General features: G+C 53.0%; 1 protein-coding gene across 5 annotated transcripts in view; it reads left to right on the forward strand.

Moving 5' to 3' along the window:
• Window positions 1–2,312: 2,312 nt before the first annotated feature.
• ACVR1C (activin A receptor type 1C) overlaps window positions 2,313–13,541 on the forward strand; it is a 32,376-nt gene continuing 21,147 nt past the window's right edge. For 4 of the 5 annotated variants that reach the window (XM_065070125.1, XM_065070128.1, XM_065070126.1 and 1 more), the window contains exon 1: window positions 2,313–2,464. In XM_065070125.1, coding sequence (XP_064926197.1) covers window positions 2,416–2,464 — 49 coding nt within the window. In that variant the 5' untranslated portion in view covers window positions 2,313–2,415. The remainder of the gene's footprint in view (window positions 2,465–13,541) is intronic. The other variant, XM_065070130.1, reaches the window with a different exon arrangement.

Here is a 13,541-nt window from a genome sequence, read left to right on the forward strand (position 1 = left end):
CATACTCACAACAGTGGAACGAACAGCAGCCAGGCTGGGTTTGCCCCCCCGAGCTGAGGGTTGGACGTCCCTGGGTTACAGCCCCGTGCTGGGCTCAGCAGCCTGCGCAGGGGCTGGGGTAGTTTAACACAATGACTTTTCAACAGCAGGGTGCGAAGGGGGACGCGAGGCTCGGGTCCCAGGGCAGCAGCGCAGCCTCACCGTGGTGTCTGAGCCCGAGGGACAGAGCAGGAGCAGCGGCAGGTCCGCGAGCATTTACTGTAGGTGAGTTTTCATTTGGGTTGTTTGGGTCGCCATTCCACAGCGTCAGACTCTTAATTGAACCGAGCTCTAAATTAATTTTCTAATGTTAGCAGCAAAGCCTTGGAATGCATGGAATTCCCAAATCCCAGGACCTTGCTGAAGCTCCCTAACTGTAGTTGCCTTGGAAAAGGCATTGGGAGCAGCATGAGCCCTCACGGTGTGTGGAAGCAGCGGGTCAGGGAGGTACAGCAAGGCCAATGCTGGGTCCTGCACTGGGGTCACAACAACCCCATGGACGCTGCAGCTGGGGAAGAGCGGCTGGAAAAGGCCCTGGGGGTGTTGGTGACAGCAGCTGAACATGAGCCAGTGTGTGCCCAGGTGGCCAAGAGGCCACCAGCATCCTGGCTGGTACCAGCACTGGTGTGGCCAGCAGGCCCAGGGCAGTGACCGTCCCTGTGCTGGGACCTGGGGAGGACAAACCATGAATCCTGGGGGCAGTTCTGGGCCCCTCACACCAAGAAAGGCCTTGAGGTGCTGGAGCGAGTGGAGAGAAGGGAACGGAGCTGGTGAGGGGCTGGAGCACAAGTGTGATGGAGCGGCTGAGGGACCTGGGGGTTCAGCTGGAGAACAGGGGCTGAGGGGAGACCTTCTGATCTCTGAACTGCCTGAAAGGAGCTTGGAGCCAGGGGGGTCGGGCTCTGCTCCCCAGGAACAAGCGCCAGGAGCAGAGGAAACGGCCTCAAGTTGCCCAGGGGAGGTTGAGGTTGGATCAGGGGAACAATTTCTTCCCCAAAGGGCTGTGGGGCATTGGAACAGGCTGCCCAGGGCAGTGCTGGAGTCACCAGCCCTGGAGGGGTGGAGAGACGGAGATGAGGTTCTCAGGACATGGGGCAGGGACAGGGGTGGGTAACAGTTGGACTTAATGATCCTGAAGGTCTTTTCCAACCAAAATGATTGTGTGATTCCTACAGTGGAGACAACCCTGGGATTAGAAGCTTGTGAAGACCTTATGAATAGGGCCAGTGCTGTAACCCCGAATAAATACATAAAGAAAACTACATTAACAAAATCAACAGAAGGTAATTTTTTTTTCAGGATTTTAGTACAATTATGGAACCTCAGCCAGCACATGTGGAAATATGAGGCAGAACAAGGTAGGCTGAAAAAGCTGATTTGACAAATGTCACTAACTTCTGTATTCAAAAAAAAAATGGAAAAAATCACTGCTAGGAATTACTGTCTGGGGCTTAATAGGTATGTCATAATAATAATAATAATAATGAACTATTACGTGACGGTGATAAAAATCTAGAGATGCATCTAACAATGTGTGGGAAATGGGGATCTTTCTAGTATTTTTACTTTAAAACGAATACAGAGAAATGAATCATCCAACACCTTCCTAAAGACAAATTAGACTATATGGTCTGGTCCTCTAACAAGCAGTTTTAGAATAGACTTTATTGTATCTTGATTTAAATTTAGTTGATTTTTATGATGATACCTGTAAGCACTTCTAGCTTCTAGTGACACAATGGCTTTAAACAATGTCGTGGTGGTTTCTAGTGTATGAGAGAGCTTCTGGGATGCTGCAGGGAGATGGGGCGGGCAGGGTTGAGGGTGCCGGTATGGTATGAGATCATAACAAGTCATTGGAGAAACACTGAAAACGGTTCAGAATTTTGATGTTTGTGGAAAATTTGGCATAGCTTGATGAAGCAACCAACGGAAAAGATGCCGAACCCACTAATAATTAGAAACGGAGGGGGAGAAGTCACTTTTTCTGGCCTCGTTTTCCGTGCGTTTGCAGTTTAAAGCTGCCGCAGGACGTAGGTGGGCCGGGAAGCCCCGTCAGCTGGGCTCTGCCTGGGGTCCCGCTGCGTCCCCGTGTCACCCGCGCGGCTCCCGCCCGCTCGGGGCGCGGGACCCGCGGGGACAGCGGGAGGAGCCGCCGCAGCTCCGGAGCCCCCGCGCCCCTCGCCGCCCCCGCCCGTCCCCGAGGCCGCGGGGGCAGAACCGGCGCTGCCCTCCCCGCCGCGGGGTCCCGGGCGGGGCCGCCCCCGCCCCTCCCCGCCCCGCTATAGCTGCGGCGGGCGGAGCGCAGCGGAGCGGCAGTGCCCGAGCGCGGCGGCAGCGGAGCAGGAGCCGGAGCCGGAGCCGGCCGGGGCGGCCATGTGGCGGGCGGCCCTGCCGCTGCTGGCCGGGCTCTCGCTGGGCACAGGTAGGGCGGGCGGCACCGGGGGCAGCGGCGGCGGCGGCACCGGCACCGTCCTGAGCGCCGCCAGCGGGATGCGGGGATGGGGGCGCCGCGCCGAGCACCGCCCCCCCCCCTTCCTTTCCTCGGGACCCCCCTTTCCTCGGGACCCCCCCGTTCCCCGGGACCCCCGGCGCTCCGGCAGCTGCGGCGGGGCCGGCGGGGTCAGGGTTGTTTCTCGGGAGGTTAAGGAGCTTAATGCATTTAATTATGATCAACATGTATACACCAGAAATAGGTCAGCGGGGATTTACGGGGAATAACCGGGTTCCCGCCCACGCCGTTCCGGTACCGCGCGCTCCCAAGTTCTCGGTCCGCTGGGTTTCAAGAAGCGGTCGCTGGCGGATCTGGCCCCTGGGTTCTTCGTCGTGCACCCAACTCTCTGCTCCGCTGTTCCGCGGTGCTCGGAGGCAGCTCCTCCGGCTGCGTGGCGGGTGGCAGCCAGGCCCCTCCGTCTGCCGGGGGGCGTGGGGCTGCGACATGTCCCGTCCCGTCCCAGCGCGGTGGGACACGGGTCACAGCCGCCGGAGCGCTCTGGGCGGGGGAGCCAGGTGCGATGTCTGGGCTCTTCCCATCCAGCTTCTTCTCTCGCACAGCGGGTGGTATGAAACATTGATTTCACTCAATTTTTCCTTTAAAAGCCGCTGCTGTCAAATAACGCTCTGTAAAGCAGCAGTTGTCTTCAAGGTGAAGTAAGGTAGTGTTGAATACAACATTTTAATGTTTTTCTGTTCGGTTTACTCCAATTTACTTTTCTCTCAGTGGTTTCAGTGCAGGATCTCTGGGTGATGCTCATTACACTCTTGCAGAGGGGTGCTGGCAGCCCCAAGCTGAAGGACTGTGCCCACTCCCACATCAAAGTGTTCCTATAATCCCTTCTTTTGGGAAAGGAGGGGTAACAAAGCTCAGCTATTGTTATTTGAAGTACTCTGCTAAATCCTCATTACCTTCAGGGATGGTAAAACTTGATCTGTCTGAGATCTTATCTTTGTTTGTCTGGTTCCTTTATTATTCAAGTTTGGAAGCTGACCATAGGGACAGGCAACCCTGTGCTGCTCCTGTTCTTCCCTGGTCTGCTGGAATGGAATCACCAATGCTTTGGCCATTTCATCTCCACTTCCCTCTGGAGACTGACTGTTCAGCACACTAATGAATCTCGTTGGCTTTGGATGTCATTTATATAGAACAGTCTTGCATTGCTTTGCTCTCCGAAGTTGCAGTAGTGTCGTCCTGTTTTTCTTAGCCCACTGGTTACTTTGCAGCGCCGGGATGAGGTGTGGTACGTGTGCCCGCGGTGCAGGACAGGCAGACGCCCCGGTTAGAGGGGGCACCCAGGGGAGTTACACGGACCTAGAACAAGTCTTCAGGTCTCGTGCAGCGGTTGCTGTTGAGTGTCAGGTGCTCAGCTGTGCATCTGCTCATACTGCACATCTACTCTACATCTGCTCGTGCTCCACCACAGACTTGTCTGATCAAGATACACGACTAAGCATGTTCTGGTAAGTTTCTAACCCTCTGTTCTCTATAATGCATGTTTGGAGATGCTGTGCTGGGCAGTGAAGCTCTCCTGAGGAACTTACATTGTGCCACAGTATTCAGCAATATTTATGAGATTAAGAGGAAGAGTATTTTGCTACTGATGTGGAGAACAGCCCCACTGTTTCCTATCTGCTTGTCTCGTGTGGGCTTCTCAAAATTGCTTCCCTCCCGCTCCTGCCATTTTTGTTCTGCATCGCCTCCACCTGCACTATATCAAATGCTTTGCACACTCTTCCATACTCCTCCCAGCCTTATCTTGGGGAAGTCGAGAGTACTCAGCATGCCGTAGTGTTTCTAAATGATCCAGAGCTGAGGGTGAGGGTTGTGGTAAGAAAAGGTATCTATGGGTGGTGGTTCTACCTGAGCCTCTTGTAGCACTCACCACTGAACTGTGTTCTGACTTTCTTATAATGTGTCTGAAAGATGTGTTACATTTGTGAAGGTTTCTCCCCCACTTAAACACAAAGCACAGAGCCGTCTGGTGCGCGGCAGAGGTGCCGGTGTGTACAGAGGCAGGTGTGGATGGCCGGGTGGTCTCCAGCGCCGCGGTCGGTGCCCGGTCTGTGCATTGCTGCTCCTGCCAGCTGTTACACAAACTTGCTGTTAGAAAGGAGAAGCACAATAGATATTGCTATGGAAAACTGCTACATAAGGATAAACGCATGAAAATAGCATAACATTGGACACTTGCTACATGGACAGTACTGTGTTCAAACAACTTGGTCTTCTTGTCTTTCCCATAGGGTATGATAGCCTTGTATTGAATAATAAACAATCACTGAAAATACCCTGTGAATCTTAAGTCTGAATTTTTAGCATGTTCCTTTTATTCTAGTGTTTCCTACAGAACATAAACTTGGAATGAAAGTCCAAGGTACATAGCCCAGACAGAGCTGTGAACCAGCCGCTTCATGTCCGTGTGTCACTGACGGGCCCAGAGAGCCACCTGCTGCAAAAAGCATCTTCGTTCCAGCTTCACAGTTCGGTTTGCTTACTCCTTATTAACTGGTCCTATTGGAAAGCCTACATGCTGTCAAGCACCAGAAATAGTATGTCCTTGGAAACAAGCATGGCAATAGCAAAGCCGTTGTACTTCCCTAAACAATTTAATTCACTGCTATGTGACAAATTATCAGTATGGTGCTGTCTTCTCACTTCTGTGGGTCACGGCAGCTCTGTAGTAGTCAGAAGCTGTGCTACTAAAAAAGCTCTTTAGGAGCAGGCTGTAGAGCGTTACCGGTTGCTTGCCAACGCTTACTCCAGGCTTTAACCTGGCCGGGATGTTTGTGGCTCGGAGGAGCGCTGCCGGAGGAGAGCGGTTCCGTTCTCTCCACGTTCGGCGCTCAGTGCCGGGGGTTCTGTGTCACCAGCCAGTGAACGCTGTCAGCACCGCGATACCGCAGCCGCGTCCGCGGGGTTTGTACCCAGCCCGCTGCTGGATCCTCGGGCAGCAGTGTCCCAGCCTGCTGTTCCTGTTTCAGCACAGTCCTGCAGCCGGGGTGCTTCGCTGCATAGCTTATGTTTCATCAAGCCTAACTTTTCAAAGGATGCTTTGCCTGCTTGAAGCTCATGAGAATGTAGCAAATGTCCTTTGACAGTTTATTCCAACAACAATAATTTCACTGGGTTTTGTTGCCCTTTTGCTGCTCAGTTAATGTTAATTTAAATGTCTGGCCTCAATTTCTGTCTACTGGTTTTTTTTGGTCACGGTTGCTGAGCTTTTCTGGAATAGGGATTTTGAGCACCCAGTATTCTGCCTCCAAAATTAAGTTACTTGGACATGTTAATAAAACCACTTCCCATACAGATTTTTAAGAAATGAAAACATTGGGGCTATTTAGTGCCTCTCACTTTAAGACATTTTCTTCAGCTCTGGAATAATTACTTTTCCTTTCTCCTCCACAGCTTTCTAGTTTGGTATCAGTCCTTTCTGCGGCATGTTCACATAGGGAGCTTTTAATCTGCTCTCACTCCTACTATTTCTTTTTCCTAGAGCCATCTGCAGAGAGGGTGCTTACCCACGTTTTTCCTGTACAAAACCCGACGTGCGGCGGCTCAGCCCGCGCTTTCTGGACCCGCGGCACTGCGGTGCGGGCTCTCGCTCAGGAGATGTGCGTGTGTTGCTGTGCACGGCATTCTCTATCAGGCTCTAGAACATAAGGGTGGATTTGTCCCATGGCTTTTGGAATGCGCTGGTGCTTCATCCTGAGTGGTGGCAATAGTATTGACACCACCTATCGCTGTTGGGAAGGTGACAAGGGAGCAGGAGGAGGAGTTGAACTTGCTGTCAGTAACGTCTGTGCTGCCCCGGGGGCTTTCGGCTTAATGGGGAACAGTGATGAGCTGATCCCATTTGTCTTCAATGCAATCTGTGATTATAAAACTTTCATATCCCCCCAGAATTGCCTTTTGCATGAAAGAGCCATTTCTTAGCCTGTGTCCAGTCCCCCTGCCACCTGTTCTGTACCTCTCTCTGGTTCTCCTGTGCCCTTTGGAAATGGGTGGCAGGAGCCAGTCCCTGATAGCAGAGTGGGGCGTTTGGTCTCCTCCTGGTTGTGTCCCCCCATGAACTGATTTGGGTTCTCCAGAGCTGCCCAGAGGAGGCTCAGCACTCTGTCCCAGGGGCTCAGCGGTGTGTCCCAGGGGCTCAGCGGTGTGTCCCCAGCGGGGACAGCCAGCGCTGGGCCGGTTGCTGCTCAGACACAGCTGGTGCTGGTTGTTCTCCTGCCTGATTTGACTCTCCTCTGACTCTCGGTCCCTCAGCCTGGTGAGGTTCCTTTGCCATGCTCTGAAGTCAGTTCTGCTTTCTCCATCCCCAGCAGATCTTACCGCTTCATTCTCAGTTCCCCTTCCCAGATCCCTGGAGCACGCAGCACCCGATTCAATGTGGCTCTGCAGGGATCAGCCTCTCCTGGCCAAAGCTGCCAGGTTCCCCTGCCTGGTACCTGAGCTGCTCCAGACCATGGGCTGAACATGGGGTAAGGCTGGAGCACCTCTGCCCCATACCCTGCTCCGTCATGGGCGGCCGGGCAGAGAACGGCTGCCGGGGCTGTGCCAGACCCTGCTCCAGTGCCTGCTCCAGCCTTTGTTCAGCTCCATCACGGGCAACGGGCTGGACAGCAGGACACAGCCAGTCTGCAGCTCTGGGGTCTGCTCTGAGCCCCTTTTTACAGCGGGGAAGCCTTTTCCACCCGCCCCCCATCCCTGGGAGGGCGGTAGATGGGGCAGCTGGTGGGTCAGGCCCAGGTACGTGTCTCACCATGCTGTGACACCTCCCACGCGTGTCCTCGCTCTGTGCCCGTGGCCGGGGACCGGGCAACATGCAGCGCCTGCGCTCACAGGACCCCTGAGTCTCTTGATTTGGGAATAAAATGAAAATACGCGTAGAAGTGCACTATACAGAATGGCTGAGGATAGAAACGTTAACGGATATTCTGCTCTCCTTCCCATCAAGATTAAAGATAGGTCTGGAATTGCTGTAAGACCACTTAGATATCTGCTTTCCAATTCAATTTTGAAATGCTCTACTGCCCTGTAGTCACAAGAAGAAACTGTTAACTGTTGTGAGTGGCACTGGACTATGACTTAATGGAAGATTAATGCCTTGTTAATTTGTACAGTAAAAAGTTTGTGTTGAAATGCAGAACATTGCGTGGCTCACAAGAGATAGCAAGTCTGAGCCTTTTACCCCATAGTTTTTAGTCTGTTCTCTTAGTCCCACAGCATTAGTCAGCTTATGCCAATTATGTGCTCAATTCTTTCCATTTAACTTTTAAGGTTGCGCTATGTCTATCTATTTGTTTTAATTGTTAGCTGCTTTCATTAAGCTGGTGTTTAAATTCATATTCTTCCGTCTGTTGTTCACATGTAGAATCATTCTTGTTCCGTAGTTATCTTGTGATTCATATATTTGAACCTGACATGAGGAGAAACTGATGGAAGCATGAAAAAAAATCTGTTGTGCACCTTTGTATTGATCTGTTGTGAACTGGATGCTGGTTCAGTTCTTCCTGCTATGTAAGTTAACCGCACAGCCTGTTTACCGTGGGTTTTATGGCTGTATTGAAAACTAAAAAGAAAAGAAAAAAGTTGTTTTTTATGTAAGTCAGTCATGTTGATTGTCTTCTGCTCCAAAGAGCAAGTCATCCTGTCCTTAGGTCTGAGTGGGTCTCGTCCAGGAAAGGGTTATGGAGTCTCAGCTCCTATTGTGATAACAGCAGAAAAATAATCCGTGAAAACTACTCATGTCTTCAAAGTGCTCAAATCAGGGAGCACCTGTTCCTTGTGGTCTCTGCACCCCCAAGCTGCTTTCCTTGTGCATCTGACCGTTTGTGGACCAGCTGCCCCGTCACCTGGGTTGGCTGGTGGGTTCTCCTGTCGCTCGCGGGCTCTGCCCGAGCACCGTGCTGCTCTGGGGGACAAGGACTGCTCACCGCTGCTGTGCCACGTGCCGTTGTCACCGCTGTCCCCACTGAGGGGAGCCACGGTGTGTCCCCTCCTGCTGTCCCCATTGAGGGGAGCCCATGGTGTGTCCCCACTGAGGGGAGCCACAGCGCGTCCCCTCCTGCTGTCCCCACTGAGGGGAGCCACAGCGCGTCCCCTCCTGCTGTCCCCACTGAGGGGAGCCACAGCGCGTCCCCTCCTGCTGTCCCCACTGAGGGGAGCCACAGCGTGTCCCCTCCTGCTGTCCCCAGCCACAGGAGCCACGGTGTGTCCCCTCCTGCTGTCCCACCAAGGTCAGCCCACCACGTGTCCCCTCATGCCCTGCCCCAGGCCGTGCAGCTGTCCCTGCAGGACAGGGTGTCACCCTCTGGGGGTGCGCGGCTTGGGGGAGCTCCGGGACGTGTTAGCTGGAGGACTGCGTGCTGGGAGAGCCGTAACCAGGGGTAACCACGTCTGGACGCCTCCCACAGTGCTCCCAGACCGCATATTGCGGTTGTTCACTTTCTCCTAGTTTCCCAACCAGAGAATGCAATGTTTTAAAGGAAATGTTGTCCTTGAGTAAAAAAAGGAGTCATGTTTGTTACTGGATTGAAAGAGTACCTCATTTTGAAACTTTGGGAGCATGTTTTCCTCCTGCCTCTTTGATCCTTTTCCCTTTGACTCCTTCCCCATCACCGCATTCCCGCAGCACATGGCTGGTAGGGCTGGCAGAGCTGGAGTGCGGTGTGTGCCGGGCGGGGAATGAGCATTTCCTCTCCGTGCAGGAACTGCAGGATTTCAGTCGATGTTTGCAAATTCCTCCTGGTGCCGCGGAAGGGCTCCCGGAGGGAGCGTGTCCCGGGTGCGCGCGGTGAGACGTGGGCGCCGCGCTGTCCTCCCTCTGCCCTGGAAACCGGGGGAGGGTCTCAGTGGCGTCTGGGGCAGCAGAGGAGTCACATTAGAGCAGAAGCTGCGCAGATGTGTAATGTGAAAGCTTGAAATACATTGCCAGGTTGTAGAACTGTAACGGGACAATGTTTTCCAGGATCCCTCTCGTGATTGCACTGAGGTGAGGCGGCTGAAACAGCGCACGTGCAGGGAAATTGTATAATACTTTCACAGTTACATTTTAAGATCATCTTTCTGCTCTTTTAACAAAAGATTCTTGATGTACACAAATGCCCTTGGAAACAGGATCGGGTATTTGTATCTGTTTTGAACGTTCTACCCTTTTTTCTAGATGAGAAATTAGCCAGTAGCACAGGCAGGTACAGGGGGAACCTTGGGCTTCTGTTTTCTAGAATTACATTTTAAAATGATCTGTGTAAATCTTCTGGGAAGAGTCTCATCTTGCCATCAACCCAGACTCTGATCTTGTCTGTGAACAGACTTAGCCACATTGCTTTTCTGCTTTTGTTTGTTTGTTTTCCGATGTAAGTACTTGACATTTGGCAGCATTAAACCTTGTGTGAGCGGTGGGCTGGCTCAGCGCTGAACCGGAACGGACAGCTGAACGGGCTGGGCCGAAGGCTTCGCACCCACTGGGGCGGTGCTTTGCAACTTTTTTAGAAGGAATGATTAAAAAAGGCGACAATTCCAGTGCGGTAGGACAGACATACACTAGAAGTTTCTCAGGATGTAATGTTTTGGGTGTGCACGAGTTTTGCCTTCGTGTGCTCTCTTGCCTCTTCCAAATGGAACGCACTGTTCCCATCAGAAGCTCGCGTGCCTGTGTCTCTTGACTTCTGTGAGCTCAGTGTTTCCGAAGGGGAGCGGAATCATAGAATCATTCCCGTTGGAAAAGACCCTCAGGATCATTGAGTCCAACCATAACACAACTCCAGCACTAAACCATGTCCCTAAGAACCTTGTCTATGTGCCTTTCAGACCCCTCCAGGGATGGTGACTCCACCACTGCCCCAGGCAGCCTCAAGCCCTTCCTTGGGCAGCAGAACAGGGAATGCCTGTTGGGCCATCTCGATGTCCAGGACTTTCTAGTCTGCAGTGGGCATGAAAATTCTCTGGAAGTACAGAGTTCAGCATGCTCCTTTCCGTGGACTGGTGGCCAAATGCTTTTGTTCTCAGAAGCAATAATAATGTGGGTGGGTTGTATTGAGAATTTTGACCAAAACTTCATTTCTTTTTGTTCTTTGCATAATGGCTTCTCGCAGAAGCAGCTCTGTGGGCAACAGGGTTGATTTCCACAGCCCTGAGAACGTCCAGTTGCAGGCAGTAGGTTGTACAAGGCGGTTTCGAGGAAAACACTCAGAACTAAAAGGAAAAATGAGATTAGAGTCTTTCTGTCCGTGATGTAGAACGAACAAAGGACACCCAGCAGAGTGAAGTGCTGTCTGAGTCCTGCGGCAGGAAACACGGCTCTGGGAGCGGCAGCCCTTGCCGTGCCCACGGGGCTGCCCGTCACACGCGTGCCAGCCCCGGCACAGCCGGGCACGTGGCGTGGGCATCGCGCGTTCTGGCCACGCGTGACCGGCCGAGCGAGGTGACAGACCAGCTGTCCCCTTCTCACCCTGTGCTCGGGGGATAGCCGGGAGCCGCCAGGACTTGCAGTGATGGGTTTGATCAGCCCCTCTCTCAAGCAATCGACCAAATACCAGAGTATGGATGGAACTGTCAGTTATGTACTGCGGATGACGTTGCAAAGGCCGTTTTCCATTTTATGCTCAGGCTGTGAGAAGGGGGAGAAAAACAGCGCAATGACGTGTCTGAAACCCTGAAGACACTTGAGGCAGTCTTATATTCATTTCCTCAAGTAATGCTTTTATTTTGCAGTGTTGGTGACGATGTGGCTGTTTTTCTCCTACTAGATCTCTTATTTATTTGGGCCTGATGAGTCTTGCTCCTGGCGTCTCTTCTAGGACCGTGGTAATGTGTTTAAGGGAGAGATTTACCTGTTCTCTTGCTGGGTGATTGATTGTGCTCACTGCCGGTACAGAGAAGCGGCAGCGGCAGACAGTGATGGAGTCCTGGCGTACCCTGCGTCCAGGACAAACACGCACATACGGTGCCAAGGAAGTTTGTTGTGGGCCGGGGCTGCAGATAAACACAACAAGCTGTTATTGCAGGTGGGTAGCACAGGATGAAGATTGCCATAAAGAGAACAAATAGTGTCACAGAAACAGAAATCATGTTGGTGCTGACATCTGGCAGGACTGCTCCCTCCTCTGGGTGCTGTTAGAGATGAGTCGCCACTGCCGCAGCCCTCGGCCACCCTCCTCCTCCTCATCACGGGCACAGGGACAGTGCCTGGCACACAGAGCCAGGTGCTTTCCTGTAGACAAACCTCTGCTGGTCCCCAGCGTGGGGTGACATGGGCATGGGGACAGTGCACAGGGTGCTCTGCTGGTCCCCAGCGTGGGGTGATACGGGCATGGGGACAGTGCGCAGGGTGCTCTGCTGGTCCCCAGCGTGGGCTGATACGGGCATGGGGATAGTGCGCAGGGTGCTCTGCTGGTCCCCAGTGTGGGGTGACATGGGCATGGGGACAGTGCGCAGGGTGCTCTGCTGGTCCCCAGCGTGGGGTGACATGGGCATGGGGACAGTGCACAGGGTGCTCTGCTGGTCCCCAGCGTGGGGTGACATGGGCATGGGGACAGTGCGCAGGGTGCTCTGCTGGTCCCCAGCGTGGGGTGACATGGGCATGGGGACAGTGCGCAGGGTGCTCTGCTGGTCCTCAGCGTGGGGTGACACGGGCATGGGGACAGTGCGCAGGGTGCTCTGCTGGTCCCCAGCGTGGGGTGACATGGGCATGGGGACAGTGCGCAGGGTGCTCTGCTGGTCCCCAGCGTGGGGTGACACGGGCATGGGGACAGTGCGCAGGGTGCTCTGCTGGTCCCCAGCGTGGGGTGACATGGGCATGGGGACAGTGCGCAGGGTGCTCTGCTGGTCCCCAGTGTGGAGTGGCCAGGAAGGGCATGGCAGGGGCACAGGTGACAGCTGGGCAGCGCTGGCTCATAGGGGCTGGCTGGTGGTCAGAACAGAGCTCTGCTGTTCTGGGGCCATCCCAGTCCTCATGGCTTGGCTTTTTGGACGTCCCTTCTCTTTAAGAGCGAGCCTTCTCTTGCCCAGTTCCCATAGAAACAGAATGAATTTATACATCAAATTACTTCTTTTAATTTTTTTAGTACCCTGGGTCCCGTAAGTAGAGCAGGGTTCAATCTTGCAGATGTAGAACTGACCTGGGAGGGTGTTCAGAATGTATTTTGGGGACCCCATGATAGGATAAGAACTGTTTAAGCTGAAAGTTGAAGAGATAAGTCTCTCTGCTCTAAAAGGAGGTGGTGGATTGTTTTGATTGTTTGCTTGGGGGGTTTTGTGTGGTTTTGGTTGGTTGTTTTCACAGAAACAAGATAATCATATAAAGTGCACTTAAAGAAGGGTTGTCTGCAGAAATTGCTTTCAGCCCAAGGTGTCTTGGTTATCATATCACTGCTAATGTGGGCTCCTAAACTTGGCATGAAGCAAGTAAAAAATGTTATGAAGCAGGTGACGACAACAAGGAAGACAAAAACAGTTATTGTCACCAGCTGGCGTTTCACTGAGATTGTGTGGCATTGGTTTCCCCCTCATCTTCCAAGAATCAATAAAGCCTGAAAAATGTAGTAGTTATTAAATGTTTCTAATTGATTTGGTGAAACATGAAGATATGGTTAAAAACATGCAAAGTTGAGAAGCTATCAGGCTTTTGCACCAAGAGAACTCGGGTGGCTGTTTGTGTGCAAGCAAAAGGCGCATCGTCTCAGGAGAGCAGGGGAGGAAAAGTCCGTAGTTCCTGCCCGTGTCTGTCTGTCTGTAGGCTGGTGTGTGCCGGGACTTGGCACCCTGATGGTTCCTCAGGCTCATGGCCATGGGCTGTGGCCCGGCGAGGACGTTGGGTGCTGGCACCGGTGAGGGGGGCTGCGGTTTGGGCAGTCAGCACAGCTGCCCGGAGAGTGGCTGTATGCATCCAAGTGGCTGTATGCATTCCAAGTATGCATCTTGGAATTGGGCACGAGCATGCGTTTGTCCTGAGCCTCGTCTGAGGTGGTGTCTTGAGGCGTGCGAGCTGGAGACTTGAACCTTCCGT

This window comes from Columba livia, chromosome 7 (genome assembly GCF_036013475.1).
Source record: "Columba livia isolate bColLiv1 breed racing homer chromosome 7, bColLiv1.pat.W.v2, whole genome shotgun sequence".
Lineage (NCBI taxonomy): Eukaryota > Metazoa > Chordata > Aves > Columbiformes > Columbidae > Columba > Columba livia.